Source organism: Micropterus salmoides, unplaced genomic scaffold (genome assembly GCF_014851395.1).
Source record: "Micropterus salmoides isolate LMB-PRFRI ecotype aquatic unplaced genomic scaffold, ASM1485139v1 Ms_hic_scaffold_16, whole genome shotgun sequence".
NCBI lineage: Eukaryota > Metazoa > Chordata > Actinopteri > Centrarchiformes > Centrarchidae > Micropterus > Micropterus salmoides.
The window spans coordinates 11,923,429-11,946,766 of NW_024040707.1; the positions used below are offsets into that span (position 1 = coordinate 11,923,429).

The 23,338-nt window shown below is 41.4% G+C and overlaps 1 protein-coding gene and 1 long non-coding RNA gene across 3 annotated transcripts in view; one reads left to right on the forward strand and one right to left on the reverse strand.

The window, feature by feature from the left end:
• The window catches only part of LOC119905272 (adenylate cyclase type 6-like), a 37,547-nt gene extending 16,784 nt beyond the window's left edge, over positions 1-20,763 (reverse strand). Inside the window, exons 1-3 of one of the 2 annotated variants that reach the window (XM_038722128.1) lie at positions 20,262-20,763; positions 17,056-17,116; positions 16,004-16,943 (exon numbers count right to left, since the gene is read on the reverse strand). In XM_038722128.1, coding sequence (XP_038578056.1) covers positions 16,004-16,943; positions 17,056-17,075 — 960 coding nt within the window. In that variant the 5' untranslated portion in view covers positions 17,076-17,116; positions 20,262-20,763. Of the gene's footprint in view, positions 1-16,003; positions 16,944-17,055; positions 17,297-20,261 lie in introns of both variants that reach the window. The other variant, XM_038722126.1, reaches the window with a different exon arrangement.
• On the forward strand, positions 2-14,155 carry LOC119905297. Its single transcript, XR_005444805.1, has 3 exons — positions 2-1,907; positions 6,442-6,551; positions 7,983-14,155. It is a non-coding gene; the product is annotated as an uncharacterized LOC119905297 (long non-coding RNA).
• Positions 20,764-23,338: the final 2,575 nt, after the last annotated feature.

The window sequence follows — 23,338 nt, forward strand, 5'->3', positions numbered from 1 at the left end:
AGAGGAGGGAGAAAGAGGTCGTCAAGCTTAAGGTACGAGGGAGGAAGGACAATGCTGCTAATCCTGTGAGATAGCAGAGGAGGAAACTCTGAATCATTTAAGCGTTAAAAGGAAGGTATAAAATAGATCACTGATACTAATTTGACAGAAAATGATTCATTTCTCACGTACCAATGTAGTTGTTATTGCTTCTGGGACAAAATGGTTTCATGAATCAAAACCTCAGTCTGAGAGAAAAGTACACAGGATAAGTTGTACACATTTAAGAAAATATTTTACCTTTGAAAAAGCTTAGATGTATTTGTTCTCTGGGTTTAACTTTAAATCACCCCCCGTTTACCTCTTTTCTCTAACATTTCTGCTCCCCTATTTCTATCAAGACACTCAAGACATACTGTAACTTGCATTAAGGCCCCTTTATGCTGTGCGATTTTGGGCTGTCAAAATTTGACAATCTTGAACTTTAAGTTATCAATATTATTCTCTAATCTAATTTAACTTTATTTAAATACATATGACATTTCCAGTATTAATCTTTTTATTAAATCATTGCAGCATAATAACTGTTTCATTATCAGATGAAAAAACTGAACTGACAGTAGACTGACCATGAACATCAGATCTCTGGGAAGAAAAGTGTTTGACATTAGAACAAAAGACCTGTTCGGATTTAGATTTATCACAAACAGAAGTATAATGTGAAGTTAAAGGCTTCACATACTATTCCAAAACCTTTACAATTATCAAAATCATCTGTATCTGGCATGAATGATAGTCACTGCCATTTATTTTTGAAAGATGCAACAAGAATGAACAGAAATACTTTACTTTTAATTTTTTTTAAATATTGATATTAATGGCATCTTTAAATCTGAAACATCAATTAGGGGCTTTGTTAAAAACATCCATAATTTAAATGATAAAGGTGAATTTTGGTGAGAAATCTCTGAAACAAATGTGTTATTCCCGCTCAAAAGTCATCTGTGTGGCTCATGTTGAATATACAATACTTCAAACATTCTCGGCAGCCTTAACAGAAATAAACTTTCTGCTGATTTTTTTCCAAATCATCTTTTTTCAACACCTTTCTCAGCATGGTCCAGGTCGCTTTCCGTAAGTACCTTTCTCTATTAAGATCCATTGTTCTTCTTCAGAAATTCATCACTGATGATCCTCAAGTGTTTTGATCACCACGCTTCCTTTACTTCTTGAAATTTCACTGGAAAGGTTATCCAAAGGTGTATAAAAAGCAGTCTAAACATTATATTTCGAGCCTTCCATTTTGAAATGATCTGAGCAAGGGAAAGGTCTGTGTGTATCTTTATGCACATGCTTCTGCTCCCTTTTATGTTTAGACCAATCTTACTGTTAATATAGTGTACAGAAGATTCACATTCACAATAGCAAAAGGGCATAAAGTTGACATAGTTTAGTAGAGTTTAGAGTACCACAGACATGATGAATAGAAACATATGGGTAATGGACAGATGAGTTTAAAAAGAAAGCAAACAAGGAGTGGGGTAAAAAATAGAACAGTGGCATATTGGACAACACAGATAAAGTGGAAGACTGACAGATGTTAAGGGTAGGAAGGAAATTAGTGGTAAGGAGCGGGACGAGAAAGGGGAAAAACACAATGTGAGGATGACGAGAGTAAGAAGGGTACGAGTGAGTGCAGAGAGAGAGAGAGAGAGCAGGACAGATATGGGCCACAGTGACATTAGGCAGATGGCTCAGAGCGCTCAGCTCTGTTTACATTACTCTCACTGATCAAGCAAAAACAGCCATGAGACAAAAGTGAAACCTGCGGCATGATGTGCGCTCGCAGGTGAATGCCGCCTGTCAGTCTATACGGGTGCAGTCAAGACGTGTGAAGATGTGTTTTCTCCCAATCAGCTTCAGCGACTGTAAGTATTTATATCTGTTGAGGTACACTCAGCGTGCGCATCACACTCCACGTGTCTGTGCTCACAGGCTCAAAACTAATTGCTTGCTTTTCTCAAGAGGGGAAGGGCAAGTGGGTTTACAGAGTACACAGTAAGGTCCTGTGTTGACGCAACAGCACTCCACCTCTTTAGGAGCTCTGCTTGGCAGCGTTTCCCTGCTACCTGTACACACTACCACGTACCCAGTACAAGGCCACTGCACCTGCGCGTGTCCTCTGTGCTCAACAACACACTCATTTATCTAAACTCATCACTTATATCCTGCCGGCCTTTCCTGTGCTGGTTTGGTCCAGCACCATTATAATCATACCACGACGCATTAAAATCTTCATTGCTCACTCCCTGTCAGGTGGGGTTCATGACTGAGTTACCAATGTGATTACGGCCTACTTAAAGGGTTATGTTCAGTTTGCGAAGACTAAAATAAACCAGGAATTGAACATCACGTCACTGGAAAATCACATCATTGTTTTTCGCCATAAAAGCAGTCGTCATTTTCCCCGGGGGTGACATGTTGGAAGCAGCCAGCCAGTTTGTGGAGAGGACCTCGTCCTAATCCCTGGTTATCAAAATGGCATTATGTAAGAGTTGCGCTGATCTAGACAGGACAAGCAAAACAGCACTAATACTGGTTATTCAGCACAACATAGATTAAAATGTATTTTGCCACAAAAAGACCCCCAACAGCTTAGGAAGGATATGCAGGCTTAATCAATAAATGATGCGATGCTGAATATGTGTCCACCTCTATGCTAAAAAATAAGTTTGTCGCATACCTGAAATACCTCCACAATTAAGTTTTAAAAAAGGGAACAACCCTCTAACAATGTAAATTTATGGATCCTTGACGTTTTCTTAACACCTAATGAGCTCTTTATGTTACTGAGATTATCTGAGATATTTAGAAGCCAATTTCTGTCAATTGTAAAAAAAAACAAAAAGTATTTTAAACATTATTTTAAATTATTGTGGGAATAACAAATACATGGGGATGAATCGGGGGGGGGGGGGTATTACCATTTAATGGAACACCACAGCTATGAAACTAATGGAGTCTCTTAGGTTTGAATATGTCACTTAGCATAAACATCCTAAAACTTCAAGGTCATAGCTTTTACTGTGATTGTACCTTATATGATTACATGTGACAAATGAACTTGATTGATTGATTGATCGATGAAGCTGATACAGAATTATATGTTATATATATATGTTTGATACTGTCAGTGTGAAATAAGATGATTTTAACAACTTTAAGGGGGAATTAAAGTGGAAATAGGATGTTAAGGGTTTAATAACTGCCAAAATTATGAGAATGCCATCATTGTGAGATAATAAGTCACTTTTGCATTGACAATGCATTGCTAGAGCTGTGCTGCTACCATGGCTAGCGGTGGTATCACTAAGGTATACATATGTCTAAACAAAGTAGTGCCAATGATATCCACCTGCCCATCATTGGCAATGCCACATCCAAACACTCGTCACCACTCTACACCTAATGAAACCCCTCTGAAGCTACCGACTCCCAAGTTGGCCAAGTAGACGAGGATTAGAGGGAGGCTAATGGAACATTCAGAAACTTTATTTATAATTTTTCTCCTCCTTTATGATGGATTTAGCACAGCAGCACATTTACTTTAGCAGGAAGTCTGTGGTCCTGACAGTGAGTCTATAAACATTGGCTTTTAAGGCCATCAGGCCCCTGTTTCAGACTGGGAAAGAGTGTTCTTTGAGGAGGAGAGAGCATGTGGTCAAATGGGACATTTAACAGCATCCTGTAAGACATATACATATGCAATGTACCAGGATTAGATCATTTAAAGCAGCTATAATCAATATGGTTATATTAATGGATGACACAATGAACCCACAGAGAATTTTACCTAACTCTGCAGCTTCCCTCAGCTCTACAGAAATATAGCGTCTTTAAGCTCATTGTTTCGGTTTTGGTTCGCTCTTCCCATTTCTGTAGTAGTGTTTTTTTAGCCAAAGCATCTCAGGAGTTAGTGGAGACCAATTTCTAATGAATGCTAATGTTGCTCCATAACTGCTGGATGTGTAAATAAGCAACTGTTTGCTAACCAAGTCAACTTTTAAGATTTGTCCCCACCCCTTCAAGTGGCCAAAGAAATCTGGTATTCCAAGAGAAACTGAGCAACAGAATACAATTTTAGACTGCCTGTGTAGTGAAGTAACTAAACAACCCTCTCCAGAACAGACAGTAGGACGTGACTAATAGCCAGCACTCACAAGCCAATTCCATTTCAAACCAAACAATATTAATCAAACTGTCTGACGTTTCTGTGTAGTGTGTAGTCCTTCTTGCAGAATGTCAGGCCAGTATCTCTTTCCTTTTTTCCCTCAGCATGTTCACAGCATGACCTGCCCTCTCCTTTAATCCCTCCATCCTGCTCTCCATCCCACTTAACAATACTCAGCAGACACCCGACACTAACCACAGCTAGGTGTGTATGTGTGTGCATACATGCAAATGCACAAAATTAGCAGGTCAGGGAAGACCTTAACATTTTCCCCAGACACCTGGTGTTACTTCTATACTACTTCATTTAATCAGACCCCTCGCAAGTCACTTGACAGAATGAAAAGTTTAGAGGCTTAAAAAAGAAATGACTGAAATTAATACTGAAGCTGCATGACCAAAAGCTCTTTCAGTACATGATTTTTTTTACACTTTAAATCCTTTTAATTCACCTATAAGCAAGAAAGAAAATCAGATATCCAAACACATGCCTTGTCTCTTATCATTCAGCCACTCAGTTTAGAAGTTGTTGCTATAATGTGTATGCATGTTCACTTTGCTGACTTAATATTCCTGTTGGAGAGCTCATTTTGAAGCCAGCAGTCTTGATGCACCTCTTATGCATGAAAGATGTAGATGTGATGATGGTGGTGATTTTATATGAAACTCAATGTTGTTTAAGAGTCTTTCTCTCTCTCTCTCTCTCTCTCTCTCTCTCTTTGCTTCTTTCTGAGTCTTGTGAAAGGTTCTGTTTAGTGTTGGCCCGAGACTCACACCCACAGTGACTGTGAATTATTAGAGATGGCAGCGCAGCTTTCACTTAGCAACTATCACCCACATTCCACAGGCTCCCTCCAAAGACCTGCAGTCCCTCACCCAGGTTCAGAGACAGTGCAGCGTGGGGGTCCACCTGAGGAGGGGTAGGTGGTAGTGGGTGTATCGGTGGACAGATGACTTTGTCTTACATTCTCATTACACCAAAACGCCACAGTCAGAACATACTGTATTCTCAGTATATTCAAACTCTGGTTTGCCACAAACCAACAACTTGTTTTTATTATAAATACATTTATTTTTATTTCATCAGTTAGAGCTAAAAAATACCATGTACTGTACAAAATGTAATGTAAACCATACACGCGGCTGACTGTGTAAATAAACATTGTTCTTGTAAATACTTAAGAAAAAATGTAAGCGAACTAACCTTTGTGTTTGGAAAATGTACCGCTAATGTTAGCCAAAATGTTGATAGCATCTAGGAGCACACAGTGGATGTGCTAGTCGTAAACGGGGATATAACAAATGAATGCAGTTAGTCAATGATATGCTAACTCTTGTTGTGTTGGAAGTGGCACCCATTTACTACTAGTGAGCAAGTTTGTCAGACATGCTATGGATTAAAGATGTTTCAGCTGAGGAACACACTGTTCAATCCATTGCTCACACTTTTGCTCTTGTGTTTGCAGTTTCAGAAAGGTAAAAGAAAAAACTACCACTCTTAAAAGTTTTTAAATGGTAAATATTGCTCTTACTAAAGCCCCATGAACACCGCTTCAACAATTGGATAAATCAACAACTTGACAGGCCTGGTATGCCAAGTGACAGTTGCGAAGCTATGATTGGACAATCGCTGCTTCAGGGAGGGGTTCAGCAAACTGTCAATTTATCGACTAATCATTTCAGCACTGCTTCACTGGAGCTGACTTGGACTACTGCATTTACTTAAATACACTGAGAACAATATTTTAGGCTGACATGGAAAAAATCATTTAGCTGGACATGCTGTCCAGAAAACTGTGGAGAACAAGACACTAAATTTATAAGACCTTTTCCCAGAGGGAGCAATGACTGATGGGATATTGTTACTGAAACGGGGCCAGCGAGAGTACAAGTCAGAGCTCATTGGCCTTTGAGGAGCATCTGGAACTCCTTAGAGCATCTGTGTTAGATCAGGCTCTGTAAAACACACTCTAACACCCCAAACACAATGACAGGGCTTTACTTCTGACAAACCCTAAGAGCCTCCCCCGTAGGTTGCCCCTTATCTTTTCTTGAGAGCATCTGTTATTTATTTCCATATTCTTTCATTTCTTTTATTTTTTCCTGCCTTTTTCGCGCTCTGACTTGCGCTCACTGTCACTTTGAGCCTTTGTGAAAAAGTCTGTGTATGTGTGCAGTTCCAGGCAGCTGCTGGGTTTGTGTACTCAGCCTGAGTCTCATGTCTACACACAGCTCCCACTGTCCTTATCTGAAATGACCAGAACCACGTCAACAGATAAAGAGTCAAGCCCCGCCTGCGCACTCTGCTCCCTCACTCGGCCAGGGTGGTCTTTACACTGAAGGTGAGTCACACATTTAGGTCGTACAGCGGAAAAACTTCACATAAAAATTAATCTTTTTGGAGCACGATCACCTGTACAGCCTTGTCATTTCTGTAATTTGTGATGATCAGCGTGTTTTTCTTGCTCAGGACATTTCCAGAACAACATTAATCAAACTGTTTAAAGGTATTTTTAGTGTCTAAAATCTGTCATAATTACGACTGGCATGAAGCATTGTAATTTAAAAACATCTGTGCCACTGTGATGTGAGGGAACAAAATGTAGTCATTTTGCTCTAACATATCTGAATTTACAACTTCGTTAGCTCTTAAATTTCAATTATAGTTTTCTTAAGTCGTTTCAATTGCAGGGAAGAGCAAGTCTCTTTTGATTTATATGCAGCCAGTCTTTGGATTCCCATCATATATTTTTACATGCACACTGCACATATACCATGAGGAAGAAAAATGTTGCAGGAAATGTTGACTTGTGTAAATATCCTGGATATACTTTGTCACATGGAAAGATTGTGACAAAGCCCATTCCACACACCCTATTTCTAGAAAAGAAAGCAAACAAAACATTCAGTATTCCCTATAATAAACACTCAGTAGTTCACTCTACACAGTAGTTTACAAAGATAGTAGTGGTGGATGGGCACTACTTTTTTCATTCCATCGTGGGAACTTTTACAGTCACTACACAAAGCATAAATTTCACAGACAGAGAGTAAATATAGTGCACTTTCCGGTGACTGATTTCGGACCCAGCCGTAGTCTGACATTTCACTTACAGGAGATCCAGAAATAATTTACTTTGAAATTTGTTCCAAGAGTAGACAATAAAACGTCTAGATTTATTTTCTACTGATAATATAACAGATGCAGTTTACTGTAGAATACATTAGCAGCTGTAATCTTGCAATCATTGGAGGAAGTGGTGTCTTTAATTTGTGCATTTCAATAAAAGATATGCATCTAAACAAACGTGTCATGCATAACATAAATCACAAAAGAGCAGAAAGTGTGTGACTATTATTATATCTATGTTCTTCTTCTTTTAAAACAGGAAATGGTGCGAATATGTGGCAATTGTTTCTGCTTCCCAAAGTGTAATTTATTCAGACAGCCCGTCACAATACATTTTATTACAACAAACGTTGTTTTTTTTAAGTTAAAAAACAGTGAATACACTGACACTTCAACTCTTTTCCCCTGTCACCACTGGTATTTGTTTTGGGATAAGTGAATATTTTTTTCTTATCTATAAACATAAAAGTATGACTGATGACACAGATTTCTATTAATAATTCTGCATTTCCTTCAGCTGTTTTAGACATCTGAGTATTTTAGAGGCCGTGCACTGAAACACAACTCCATACACATTACATAAATACTGTACAGCTGCGTCGTAAACAATTACTTATGCTGGTTTAAACTCCTTTTCCCTCAGCGATGTTTCTGTAAACATGGACGGGGACGTGCTGGGGGTCCCAACAGCGAAAAACTACACAGCACGCACATTTCTGCTGGCAACAAGGCGAGTGTGACTACTGTGGAGAGAGTGTGACTACTAAAGTATTCTTGCACTGGAGTTGCAAAAGAGTTTTTATTTAAAGGACAGAATCTGCCTAAAAAGACAGGAGCTTGAAAGAATAAAGCTCCTTTTCACAATATTATCAAGTTTTTCTGAAATGCATGGGATCCCTGCTAGGACGCTAGGCTTTTTCATGCTGTGGGCAGACAACAGGTTCAGGGATAACTGTTGTGATTAAATAAAAAAGCCTCTAAAAAGAGCATTAGAGGAATGTAAACCAAGCATATGATTGGCAAAGGACAAAATAGCCTACACGCCTGCAAAACATTCACAGCTGATGCTTTTGTGTATTTGTATATAACCACAGGTATGGAGATGTTTCCCAGTGTTTAAATGTTTATTTTGAAAATGTTAGTCCTGAATCAATCTACTGTACAATGAAAGGTTCTAGCCTCAAAGCCTTATAGTTCATTCACACCAGTTTAGCTAATGTATTTAAGTTGAGTCTATAGTGTGGTTGCTCTGGTAATACTACAGCATTGCCTGTTAATGTAATTTTAATGCATCTAAACTAGGGCTGAAACGATTATGATTATGACTAGCATACCACAACAGCACGACGGCAATGCTTCAGCATCAGAGCAGAAAGCATCCAGTCTACACATCGAGTCCACAGAGCAGACAGGAAACAAGGTAACGTTCATGTAACTAGCATCGTAAATCATGGTAGTTGAGATGAAGGCTAACAATGGTAGGGCACACTTTTTAGTAAATGTATAATCATGCATTTGTTGTTTGGGTTGTAACGTTACAATGATATGAGTTACACAGGTGATCCCCATACTGGGGGCGCCAAGCAAAAGTATTTCTTATCCGATTACTCGATGAAGCGATGAATCAACGAAATAATACTTGATTAATTAAAAACAATGATAGGGGCACCTGCAATCTTTATTGTTAAATTTGGGCCCTATTTTCACATATTTTAAAACATTTGTTGTGTGGGGGCGCCGGTTAGCTCACCGCTAGAGTGCGTGCCCCATGTAAGAAGGATGAGTTCTTGCCGCAGCAGCCCAGGTTAGAGTCGGGCCTGTGGCCCTTTGCTCCTCTCTGACACTGACTCACGTTTTCACTGGCGTCTTCCTGCAACAGCTCGCTTCTCAAGAGATTTCAGAGTGACAATTGTCCTTTTACAAGACTTCTGTTTCAGAGGGTATTACCGGGTGTTACTCTTAGGGATCCTTGATGTCTGAGCCTGTCGGTGGCAAGAAGAAGCAGTTTTTGTGAATGTAATTTTGAAAAAGGAATACGTTGAAGCCACTGCAGCCATTTTGCGGCTGCCGATAACTGCACGGATTCCAAAACTTTTTGTACCTGCCAGTCATTTCTACCCCAAAATATGTGAAAATAGGGCGCAAGTTTAAAAATACCAAAATTACCCTTTAATGTTTAATGTTTTTTATTGATTTAATTAATTAAATATGGATTTTCTGGTTACCTAATTTAATCTGATTGCTGGTTTTCTAATTGTTTAATTTAATTTGTTATTTTTTGTTATGCTAGCTAACTCATCATTCTGACATTAGCCCGTCTCGACGACGAAACACATTAAGAACTTCTTCTCAGATCGGAGCAGTATTAACACAAAATTAATTTGATTTTATATAGAACAGGATATAACAATTACATCACGTTCAAATTACAAATCACTGCTTTTATAAACATTTGTCAGCTGGAAAAGGCTTTGACCAGCGTGCACACGCACTTACCTACGTAACCACGCTGAACATGTTCACACACACAAACCCCAAAACACACACATAGAGCCAAAAGAAGATACATAATAAAAGATAAAGAAAAGAAAAGCTATGTTTATTGACCTGTTACATTCATTCCTCCTGAATTGTGTCCCCCTCCCAGTTTTTAAAAAAGCTTGTGCATCTTTGAGGCTTAAAAACACATCTCTACATTACTGGGGCTACAAATGCACAGTCATAGCAAGCTGACCGGAGATAAGCTTCCTTGAACTGGACAACTGGTAAACAACATCCTGTGCATCCCTTCCTCTCGGCTCCCCACCACCTCCACTCATATGACCTCTCCTCTGTCATCGCCATGTTTAATTATGGGCCGTCTCATTTCGACAGCAGGGGGGAGGAAAACAAAGCACAAATCTATCAGAGCAGCCAAACAGCAGCATGTCTAGAAAGCTCAGACCCCTCCAACGCCCGCTCTTCGAGCTTTCAGATTCTAAGAAGGAGAAGTGAACAGCAGAAATCAATTTTGACCTGATTTCTTTCCCTTTTTTATGTCTTTACTTGAAGCAACGGTTACCAAACTGTACACCAGCAGGCTGAACTGGGTCTCGGCTGCTTGAGTCGTAGTTGTTTCCATGGCAACCACTGGACCAGCTGAACACAAGCACTGAGGGAGACACTTAGCAATGCCGTTTATTCCCCATCATTCTCAGAAGTGATGCTAAACTCATTTTCCAGCGCTCTTATTGGTCCACAGATTGGCGGTGGTGGTATGTGTGTCTGAGGGTGCGTATTTGTGTGTCTAAATCCACGTAATCCTCATACAAGTAAAAACAGGCAGTGACAAATGAGTGAAGAGACATATTTACGTAATGAGGGATCATATAACATTAAGGTGTATCTATGTTGATATACTGCAACCTTTCTTAAAGCTGTGGTGTGTTTTCTTTATGTGTGTGTGTCTGTGTGTTTGTGTGTGTGATCCCTTAAGTCAGCACCCGCGAGCAAAGTGTACATGTGACAGGTATTCTCGTTAAAATGCTGCTGGCGCGTTAAACGCACAAATTATTTATCAAGGAGGCTGTGGACGGACTGCGTGGTGAGAATATCGGATTCTCCTCCGATCATGATGCCTTGCTGCACCCTCCTTCCTTTATACAGGGTGTCTTGTTCTATAGCTGTAGCTTTGCACAGGTGATCATCACAGGCTGACACTTCCTCCACTGGGATCCAAGTCTCCCATCTTGATGCATGATGCACACAAGGTTATTCTAGCACCGGGAGCTGCTGAGAAACTGTGATAGAGTTGATATAGTTGATACTGTGTGAGATTTGCGCTGATTAAAGTGCATTTATTCTCTGTATAACATCCTGGAAATTTAAAAATTGAGTAAACAGCCATTTGGAAAGCTTGACGTCAGAGTATTGTGGACTTGCGTATAAACTAAGAGCATTGCTACAGGAGCAGCACATTGTTATTTAAACTCTATTCCCTTATCTTATCTACTTAATAAAAAACACACTTTAAACACTTAGCGGGAGCTTGAGAAGGAGACCAGTGAAACATATTGACTGTCCCCTGACCCACGTGGAGGCCTAATTTGCCCTCTGTGCTGTTTAATGGGCTTTTAGGGGCTTAAGCAACCATCTCTGCCGTGGTCAAAGATCAGAGCAGAAATGCATTACGTTATGCTTCATTAACAGAAAAAGATGAAGAAATCGTTGTATATACAGTATTAGCCTCGCTCTGCACCAGGGTAGTGTTAAGTGTAGGTGAAAACGCAGCCCCACGTATGCAGAGAAAAGGGAGTTAAAGTGACCTGCCTGTTGCAGTGACTGTTCCATGTGACGCAACAGAAACGTTGAGGGCCAGGTATTTTTAGGAATCAGTCTTTGACCTCTCACAGCACTTGTGTCAACAATATCCACACAACAATGCTAGCCAGTGTCGGAGGCCATAAAGCAAAAAGCTCTGGGGTGAAGAATGCAGAATAATGAGAAGCTTCAGTGACAAAATCCAACAATTTTGTTGACAAACGTATCAGCAGTGATCAGCATGCATGCAAAATAAAGTGTGTATGGAAACGTGCTTGGGCTTTACTTGTGCATTTTTCTGATTTAATCCGGGACAGAAGCGTGACTGTATATGTTAATGTTCACACGCAAATGGACTCCCACACATACAGGCAGGACAATAGTTTTGGAATGTTACTTCCCAAATAAAAACCAACAGCAGCAATGCTGACAAACATTCAATAGAGACAAGAAGGGAAGGTGACAACCATAACAAAGCATGGGATGGTGTGTATGTGTATTGATGGGTGGCTGCTGGGTGGGACATGCACATGCACATGAGTTGGTACTGTATTGCTTTGTCGAACTGATTTCAGCTGAGGAGTCTGAGGATTGTAGACATGGCGACACATAAAAACCAGGGAGCAGCAGCAGAGATGAAGCTCAACAGGACGTCTCCATACATTTTACATGTTACAGCTTTGATAGATAGTTCTTTTGAAATCAATCCTGAGTATACCAAGGCGATGCAAATTCCAAAATACTGTTGTTTATGGTGTGAGTGTGTAGAATAAGACACTCAAAGTGAAGCTAAGAACAGACACACGAGTCTACCGTATGCAGCTGTGAAAACACACCTACCAACCATCGCCAAGAGCAATACAGCTTAGGAAACAACCAGATGGTCTGCATGTGTTTTGAAAGGTTTAAAGGGATTAAGGGCCATAAATTTCAAGAGATGAAAATTAAATACTTCTCATGTAGCAGACAGACACCGCCAAGATGTCTGCAAGAGCCTCAGAATACTATTACTCATACCAACACCCATTTCCAATACAAACATCACATTCAACATTTTGTAATAAGATTTTTGCAATTATAGCGCAGCATATTTTGGTCAAGAAATGTTAAAGTAAACAAACTACTTGTACTACTGTTCTGTTTTCAGCTTATTCTTTGTTTATGTCTTGAGTTAGGTTGGTCTTTTATTTTCCTGTAAAGCACATTCTGTCAAGACTTCTATTTTGGTCATTCATGTCTCTGATTTCAAACACGTGTTTTACTTGTTTTGTGTTATGGACTGTACACTGTAACTCACTGACAATGTACTTAAGTACTTTACCTATTTTACAAGGCAGCTTGCCTGTCAAAATGTCAGTTTAGATAGGTCTGGTATCTATTCTACAGTAACAAGTGTGTGTGGCTGGAAAGTAACTACACACAATATAAATTGAATGCCATGTTGCACAACAAACAAAAGCTTGATAATTTGAAGGCCGTCATCTTTAAAGCCACAGATATCCATAACACAGACAACTGGTCATAAATCTAAGATATTTCTAATCCAGCACTTTTATTTCTTTGACTGCATACGCACCAACCAAAATGAAAGTTTGTAAATAAATATCTTGATGAATTTATCAAAATTTAACAGTCAAAAACTCAGTTAATATGCTTCATCAGGACTGCATGAGTGTGGTTTGATCTGATTTGATTGACATTGACCCGGATGGGGTGATCATAGCCAACACTGACATTAACTCTAACCCACTGGCCTCATTAATCAGCTTCTCGTACTTCTGGAGAGAAGAGAGGCCCGTGTGAAATCAGACATCCAGAATCTAGTTACTGTCCCAGTCAACAGTAACCACCTGACCCAACTCAACTGCACAGACTCCTTCTCAGTTGCCTGTTTAAATCCGCAGTGTCTGCAAATGAAAAGATACAGTTACATCATTCCTCACACACAACTTTATCATTATCCATACCCATCGACAGCAACAGAAAAACCCAGTGAGGTTAATGAGTTATTGGAGAAAGAGGAAATACTTGCACACAATCGTGAAGCAGTGATTGATGACACTGTTTTACATAATACACAGGCGACCTCAAGAATAAACAGCATTGCCGGGCCGCAGCTATCTCATGACATTCATTCACTTAACAATGGCAAACAATGTTGGAGCATGTGATGGATTACACTATAATTTATCATGCATTACAGAGTTCCCACAGGTCCCTAACTTCAGTTATTACTTCATAATAAACACACGCAATATTACCACAAAGTGGTCCGTGTTTAAGTGTCTTATTTGGGTTGTTTTCTAAGAATAGATTATACTAATACGTGAAAGGATATGTTACTGATTACATCCCTTATGGTGATGGCAGAGACATTACAGTGACAATCAGTGATTCATAATTAAGTCCTGTATCCCCCTATTGTTTTCATGTAATGGCCTTCCCATTGTGCTTTTGATAACTTTTCCCCAAGGAGACAACAGTTGCAGAACAGCTAAGTCAGTACAGAAAGCAAGCAGCCACCATACTGCCCCCCCCCCCATCACCCCACCCTTGGAGAAAAGTACAAAGCGTCCCTTGTGTGAGAGCACAGAGACCTGAGTGATACTGCTTTATATCATGGTATTCTCTCACTGTCACACAACAACACACATACACACACAGAGCGGTCCAGCCGGGGCGGTTCGTTCAGCCCAATGACCTTCAGTGAGCCCCTTGGTCCTTGACATGACGCACAAACAACACACTGTACAGCAAGACCCATAAGCCCCAAAGTACATATGAATACGCAGATGCTGACAAAACACAGTAGAGCAATATACGTTGCATGGGCTGCGTTGCCGGTTCACACAGTACAACGCCACCCTGTCGTAAACATCATGACAGAGGTGACATTTTAAATGCGCGAGGACACAAAGCGACTGAACAATGTGCCAAGATCAGTCAAATTACAGTGATAACTACTAACTATATATCACAACTTTCAGTTTTCTGACGTGTTTAACTCCTTAGCCACTACTTTAACCTCAATATTTCCAATGTGCCACTTAAAGTAGCGTCACATTTTGATGAAATTTTTTAGGCCTGCAATAACAATAATTTCCATTATTCTGCCGATCTTTTTCGAGATTAATCAATTCATTGTTTGTTCTAAAAAAGGTCAGAAAATAGTGAAAGCTGCCCGTTACAATTAACTAAAGCCCAACATAACGTCTTCAAATGTATTGTTTTTTCTGATCAGGCAGCAAATCCTCATAACTGGCAAGCTTAAACTAAGTAATATGTTGTATTTTTGCTAGACAGATGACAATTTCATTTCTGTCCATTAATTTGTTGACTAATCAACTACATTTTTACCCCATTTCAGCAATAATACAATACACTGTATTATATAACATGCTATATATCTGTTTGGAGACTATATCACCCTACTAGTGAGTTCAAAATGTATATGCTGGATCCTATTTGTTTATGGTTGACCAATTATATTAAGTGAAAAATGTGTATAACTTCTTACATGACAAATTTGGTAGCTTAGAAAACCTTGGGATATGAGTTGGCAGGAATTTAAAGCTGACCTATGCAATACTTTTAAATTAACACTGGAAATAAATGACGGTGTATGTCACTCATGCGCTCACAGAGGATTACCACCTGACCTCTCAGCTCAGAAGTGTGTTTAGTATCTTCAAGCTAGTTTTTCAGGCACAAAAGGCAGCTTTTTTGGAGTTGATGGAGACCAAAAACAGAGCTAAAAGAATAGTGAATATTGGACTTCCATTCATCGGGTGCCCAGTAAGACGACTACAAATGAATGAAAATCTTGCTCTTTGTCTGCTGGATATTTAACAACTGAACCATATGGACTCGATGTATCGAGGAATCTATGTTGTTTTCTATCATGTATATTTCCTACTATTAATTAAGTAATTAATTATTTTATTAATTAAGGTCTTTAACCCTGTCCACTGCCACTGCCTCATCTTACTCTCATAAAAACATGGTGAATCATTAGTTGCTGCACCTTAATAAAAGGTCCAACTATAACTCACTCATCACTCCAGTTAGTTATGTGTGTGAACAACACTAGCTACACAACATGCATTTGTGCAGATGGACCCACCAAAGGATCTGTGAGTGAGAAAGGGTAAAACAAATGCGGAAGTGCATTCGTGAACTTAATTAATCAGAAAAACCGCAGGATAAATTGCTTATATACAGTTTAAGAAATTACATAACAGAAAGGGAAAATGAATGTAGAGCTGTCGAAATAGTTTCCGCTCTGTTCATTCTCAGTGTCACTTTGGGTCAAACATGACATGCAAAGAGAACAATCAAACAATCATAAGTCAAGCCTCTCTATACCTGTTTCCAGAGGAACTTGTCTTCCTGGTTGATCTGCCAGGTGGTGACTACGTGTATGATGGACAACACTGCCCCGCTCAGCACCGCCGCTCTCATTCTCACAGGCAGCAGAGTGTAGATGATGTAGATGAAGAACACAGACCACCAGATGCCTTCTGAAGCGCTCCTGGGTGCCACCATGAGCACCCCAAACACCTGTACTGACACCAAGACTCCGATCACCAGGTAACTGACCATCCACATGTAGTCCTGGTGGAAGCCGTTGCGGTTGCACACTACCATAAGAGCCATGAAGAGCGCCATTGCCACCGACAGGACTGACGAATAGGCCACATGAGGGGCGGCGTGGACACAGTGGAAGGTCAGCATGATGCCGCACACGATCACAAGGACCCCCATGAGCATGGTCAAGGAGCTCTGGTTCAGCCTAAAGAAGTAACGCTGGTATAGGCGCTCCAGTTTGCGGGACTGGAATTTTTTTGACTGGAACACCCGCACCACCCTGAGCCAGCAGTCCGCAGCCGTCACCACCCCTGCTGCGCCGTTGGGACCATCATCCCCCATGTCCCCGCTTCCTCCGTTACATCCGCCTTTCCTCCCTTTCAACTCCCCGTCCTCAAAGCCCAAGTCGACCGATTTCAGTCCCACCCCTTCCCCGGGAGCCCCTCCCCTTTTGCCGTAGTGGTCCTCCTGCCATCCGCAACGGACACCGAAGTTGCCCCCGCCTCCCATGGCCCCTGTCACCCCTCCGCGGTGGTGCTGATGGAGGGGGGCTCCAGAAGGAGGCTCCATAGCATCTGGGTCCCGCAGACAGCTCATGTAACGCGGGTTGCAGAGAGATGAGCCTCCCTTCCGTTTGGACTTCTTGCCATTGCGCTCACCCCACGCAGTCTTGCGGTCGTCCACTCTGGCGACTAGGAAACCACTGAACCAGGACATTCTGTGTGAGCAGAGAGAGGAACGTTCAGTACAGGAACGGGCCAAAGACAGATAACAGCTACAGCACTGATACCATTTCCTCCCCCATCCACCTGCATGAGTTGTTCATTTACCTGTTGGGGTTCTGGTACATGTCCCAGCCCTTTCCCTAGCAGCCGGTTCACTCATTTATCCCTGTGGACAAAATTTTGAAGAAGTGAGGAGGGGTTTGTAGGGGCCACACAGCAGGGCCGCAGGACTGGATGGGGTCAAAAGGCGCACAAGCTGCTCGACAAAGCTCCAGATGTTTCAGACAGTGATCAGAGACCAAGGTTAATGAGAAGACCAGTCTCTGCTGCCAGACTTCTGCTGCGTCTACAGGAAAAATCAAACATACAGATTGTAGAGTGACAAACAGGAAAGATGTGCTTGTTAGCAAAGATCTCCTTCACCCCAAATCTGACATGTATCATTGTCCGCTAAATGCACATACATCATTCCCTGGATAACCAGATAGACTTGAGGTTTTGTCTCATGTCTGAAAACAGAGACAGATTCAGTTTTTTTTAAAGGTGAGCAAAAACTTGCTCAATTTGACCCCCATGCAAAAAAATAATACCCTCTGGTATAAACACACAATAGCATTTTGAAGTCAGTTGGGCTGAAGATAAAGAAGGATTCCTTAAAGCTCTGTTTATTATCACAATCGATGATAACGGGCGAGTAATAAATACAGATAAATGCCACTGAACAACAGGATACTGTCAAGACAAATATCAAATCAGTAATGGGAGACACAGCATGACAGGATGTGCAAGCCTTGCAGCGCTAAACCAAAAGTTGTTTAGAAATTACTAGAAAATCAAGCTATCTATCCTTCCCGTTTAGCATTATATCACAGACATACATATAATCATTTCATTTGGTTAAGTTTTTGTTAAAGGCGTACCATCAGTGTATGAAAGCGTTCTGTTTAAATTTGTTATGAGTGAATCTGATACACTATGTTTTGAGATATATGGATCTTGCCACTGAGTGTAATGTAAGCAGTGTCTTTTAAGCCCATTTGGTCTGTGCGCCTTTGGGTGTTTGACATTCATTTATTCATGTATGAGTAAGGATGCACTACTGTCCTTAATAACCACACGAGGTATTGATCAGATGTGAACAATCCACATTAAATACTTTTTTCCCCCACATTTCCATCAGTTACATTTATTCGGTCATGGTAGGCCTGCCTTCATATTACATTACAAGAGAATGATCCCAATAAGTTCCACACAGCGAGGCATACAGATTAAAAAATTTGGTAAAAGAAGTGTCAGATTGGAAAACGGTATTGGCAGATGACCTGAGATGAGGTATCATATTGGGTGAGAAAAAGTCAGAGATGGGGGGATACACTGTGGTTACAGTCCTGACAGAAAAGATCTCAAATACTCCCCTAATGGTCTCTAGGGACTTGCAGTGGGCGTTTCTTTGATATCCAGTTGTAGGTTTAAGCTGACCTGGTCACATTTTATAGTATTATTATCTCCAGTAATGCTATATTAACCCTAGAATATTTTATAGTTAATATAAATAGTGTATTTATCAGTGTTCGTCCTGATTTAATTTTAAAACGTCCACATAAGCCTGAGCAAGTGCTACCAGCTGATCTGACCAGGCCTCCAGACGCCCTGTGCTCTGCACAGTGCAGAGAGACGCGCAAACGCAACGCAGCTGCAACCGCTTCTGCAGTCGCTGCCGCCGCCTCCTCGACCCCGGCATCTTCACCGGAGAGGCATGCTGTGCTGTTGTTGTAAAAATAGCATTTCCTCGCTATATCTTGCCTGCATGCGCCTTATCTGGCACGTCCAAGCCGTATCCCTCCTCCCTGGCAGCGGATCGACAAGATTCAAGGAGAACCAGCCCCCCTCCCACCACCACCTCCGCGATTCTCTCTCTCACACACCTCCCCTCTCCTCTCCTCTCCTCCCACCTCCACCACCTCCTCCCCTCCACCTCCCCGGCTGCGTCCCTCACTCCCCTGCACAAGGTCGGCCAGCTTGTACAATTTGCAAACGTCGCGGTGTTGCCAGTCGCTTGGTGGGTGTTTGCATGGTGCTTGGCTGTACTCTCTGTTTCCCCCACTAGCGTGAGGAGAGGTGCGGGGAAGGGAAGGCGGGGGTGACGGACTATTCCTAGTGGACATTTTCAACCGGACAGCCGCTACACTGGCATGACAGCCTCAAACAGCAAAACAACAAAGCATAAAGTCATTCATTGTGAGCTTGTTCCAGTTAGATAAGTCCGAATTTCTCTCTCTTTCTCTCTCTCTCTCCGCCTCAGTTGTCATCCAGATGATACAGATGCGAAAACAAATCAAGAAATTAGGGGGAACTCAAATCGTGTGCAAGGCGTTGAATTGGCGTTTTTGCATTTTCCCTGTTTTAATCATGTGCGTATGATCTGTTTGCGATCCGGCGTATTAATGTCATGCACAGGCAGGCCGTGTGTGAGGGCCCGCATTCAAACAGCGTAGGCTTCTTGTTACATAACACCATGGCCTGTGTGACAACCATAGCGGAGACCATAAAACCATTCCGCTGCGTCCGGAGTCCAAGTGAAGACAACAACACGCCTCTAAAAGCGACATATATGTTAAATGTCCTTCAGCCTGCAGCAAAAGCTCTCAGGATTAGTGTATTGACAATCTTTATCAGTGGGTAAATAAACAGATAGCCTAACGTTAAACATGTTATTGCTGCTGCACATTCCTCAGCATCAGTCAGTGGATTGAGGACTAGCAGTATATAACCCATCATTTACAACAGCCATATGTGTGTATAGTGGTCAGTAGCGTATAAATAGGTGGTTAAGTTTAAAGTTATGTTATGATAAATTATCTGCAGCTGATGTGAATCATTATGAGCATCAGATGCGTCTTGCAAGCGGCTTCAGCCCCTGACTGTAGCCATACCAACAACCCTCGGGACTGTCAATAAGAAACATAAACGCACTATGATGCAGCTTATCCCCCCCCCCCCCCCCCCCCCTTCACACACACACACACACACACAGAAATGTTATTATTGGTCGCCAGTGGAAAACATGTAGCTGACCGTGTATCCTTTGACACCACCACCACCAGTGTGAAGCGGAGGCCTTACAGCAACTGTCGCCAGCTATGTCATTCACTCCGGCAGAAATGGTGTATTGCCAGAGAAGAAGTGGCAGAGGCGTCTAGGCTCCGACTCAGTGCAACAGCGTTTGAGACGTCCGTGTGACAGGAGACAATGTATGATATTTGTCGGCCCGCAGTGTGCAGCAGCAGTCACAGTCAGAAAGACGGACTCACCGTGATCATCTTCTGTTTCTGTCCCCCGACAGGACAGCAGCAGACAATACGATTCGGTGCGGTTGTCGGTCGGAGCGGCCAGGCTGGAGCACCATTTGTAGCACAGCTGTCCAAGGATGGTCCGGTTAAATTGGTCACCCTGTGGTGGCTCTCCTCCAGTCGTCTTCTCGCTCCACTCCCTTTCCTCTCCTCCCCTTGACCCTCTCGGCTCCAAGCACCACTGTCAATACGAGGGGGGAAACAAACATCACACTTCCGGTTGTTGTTTTCAAATTAAACCCCTTGCAGTGGAGGGGTAAAGGGAAGGGTGCTGCAATATAAATGAATAGCCATTACAAGTAAAGGTGAAGCGTTGAAAATGTCAGAAATAGCCTACTTATGGGATCAATACTTTCATTCCTGTCCATTTAAATATAAGGCAATGGCTAGCTGCAGGTTAGCTTAGCTTAGGACTGGAAACAGCTAGCTGAAAACCAAAGTGTAAAAACTACACCTCACTGTTTACTGGGGGTTACGTGCATATAGGCTACTGTAGGCTGTATAAAAAGGTTATGTGTCGATATATGTCAGCTCAACAGTGGCAGTGGCATGCCCGCCACTACAGGGGAGGCTGATGCAAGCAAGGCCATTTTGCTAACCTGAATCTTTTGTCTTATTTCAATGCCCGTGTTAATGATTGATAAAAATTGACATCCACTTTTGCTGGATTCTGGGTGGTGGCAATGACAGAAAAAGTTTGAGAACCACTGAGCTATGTAAATACTTTAATGTCTGCACATTAAATATAAGGCTACAACCAGCAGTCGATTAGCTTAGCTTATATTAGCACAAAGACTTTAAACAAGTGGAAACAGCCTGCTATTTACAGATTAAACAAACACACTTTGGATAAATTATATTTTTGAATATAAGTGCTGGAATTGAAAATATATTTAAATTATTATGAATTAAAATGTCATAATGTAATCATGTCTATTTCTTTCATTTTGAACACTTTGGGTATCCATTGAAAGGTATATAAATAGACTTATCCTGCCATTGATTATACTACTATATGACTATTTTTGTCTTTCTTTAAATAGGCCTATTTTCTTTACTAATGAGACTGTGCAGCTTTACTCTCCAAAGCCATGTCATTTAAAAATCACTGATTGCATTGATCATTGTTGCATGACCTTGTGATCCTGATGCCCATGGTGTTCACCCCAAGCGCCTCAAACTTTTATTTTGAAATCATACTCCACGTATTTCCGGTGTCATGCTGTCTAACTTTGGGTAGCTTGAGGCAGCTCTCCTCAGTCCAGACGCGCCGTTGCTCTCACCACTCTCCCTTTCCCACTTTTAGTAACTCGGCACTCCCTCTAGAGGTAAAGCCGTGTCTGTGGAGAGCCCGGGCCGGTCAAACACCACCAGCTGTGATCTCCAGAATGAGTCCCAGAAGGAAAACACAGCGATGTGGAGGAACTATTATTAATTCATCATTTTCTATTTCAGAGCTTTTTATACTATTCATATTGTCATTTTGTATATTGTATATACTGTATACCAAATCCACGTACCGCATGTACATAACACCTGTACATAATACTTATTTATTCCAGCATCCTTTGCACTATGCTCCTTCACACTGTGCACAGGCCTACATGTATGCATGTAAGGCAGACTGCTGTCCCAGCCCAGCTCCACCAAACAGATTTAAAAACTCTTTCGTCCCCCTGGCCATCAGACTGTACAACAGCTCCTAGTCATGGCAGGGAGGACTTTAGACTTTGGAGGACTCTATTTGCACTGTTTACTGTTTTGCACTGTTTACTGTGGCTACTGTGTTATAACTTAATTTTATTTTAATTTATTATTTTATTTTAATATAGGTTTAATGTATGTTTAATGTATGTATGTTTCATATGCCACTGGATACTTGAATTTCTACATTTATTTTGTTTATAGTGTGTATGTGTGTTCTCTATACTGTAGCCTGTGTGTGATTTTATTGTTGTATTATTATTATTATTGTATTGTAAGTAAGTACATCGTCAGCATTGTACAATTCTGAGTCAAATTCCTCGGGCATCTGTATATACTATACGTTCATATTTGTTTTCTTCTCCATTGCATTGATCAAAGCAAGTGCAAGGTAGCAGAGCAACAATGAGGAATATCACAAATTGGGGTGTCAACCTGTGAGACAGGTCAGGTGTGAAAACCTGTCTGCTTGGTAGGGCAGCCATGGGACTGACAGGACAGGCCGGACTGCTCAGGAAAGCAGTTTGGGCAATGGAGGCTGGACCAGCAGTGGTCTGCCCAGATGCTGCAGCAACAGGTGGTGTTACAGACACAAGCCACAGAGCCACAACAATCTTGAGGAACATCATCAGTGACATCATACATCAGCAAATGTGTTGATAATGTGGTGATCACTAAACATAAAACCACAACCATAAAGGTGAATGGAGAAGTTAGGACTCTAGCCAGGTCAGGTGATAAGAAAGCATAAAGCACCGCCAGAGCGAGACTGAAAGCTGGTATCAAGGATGCAAATCGGAGACATCAGCAGAGGCTGGAGAGAGGCCTCAACACCAACAACACCAAAGATAGGCAGCAGGCAATCAAAAACCTCACAGGCTGTAAAAGCAGGAGCGCCCTCCCATCATGTGCAAGGCCATGTTACCAGATGAGCTAAATACATTTTATGCTCAGTTTGATCTCCTCAACAAAGAGTCAGCTGCAAAGTCTACTCCACCTCCAGAATGACGGTCACTGTCAGTATCCACAGCAGATGTGAGAAGAGAACTGAATAAATATGAGTAAAGCTGCTGGGCTCGATAACATTCCTGGCCATGTAGTAAAAACATTTCAACATATCACTGTCACAAGAGAGTGTTCCTTCTTGACAGACAGCCAGCATCATCCCTGTGTGCCACACACTGGTAAAGAAAACTCATTAAAAGCTGTATTTCTTAAGGAAATTTTAGAAGGATAAATTCCCATTCAAAGTTCCAACTTGTTACCTTTTACAAAGGAGCAATAAAGCATCCTGACATCACAAATTGGGGATGTTCATGCCACAAGACCAGAAG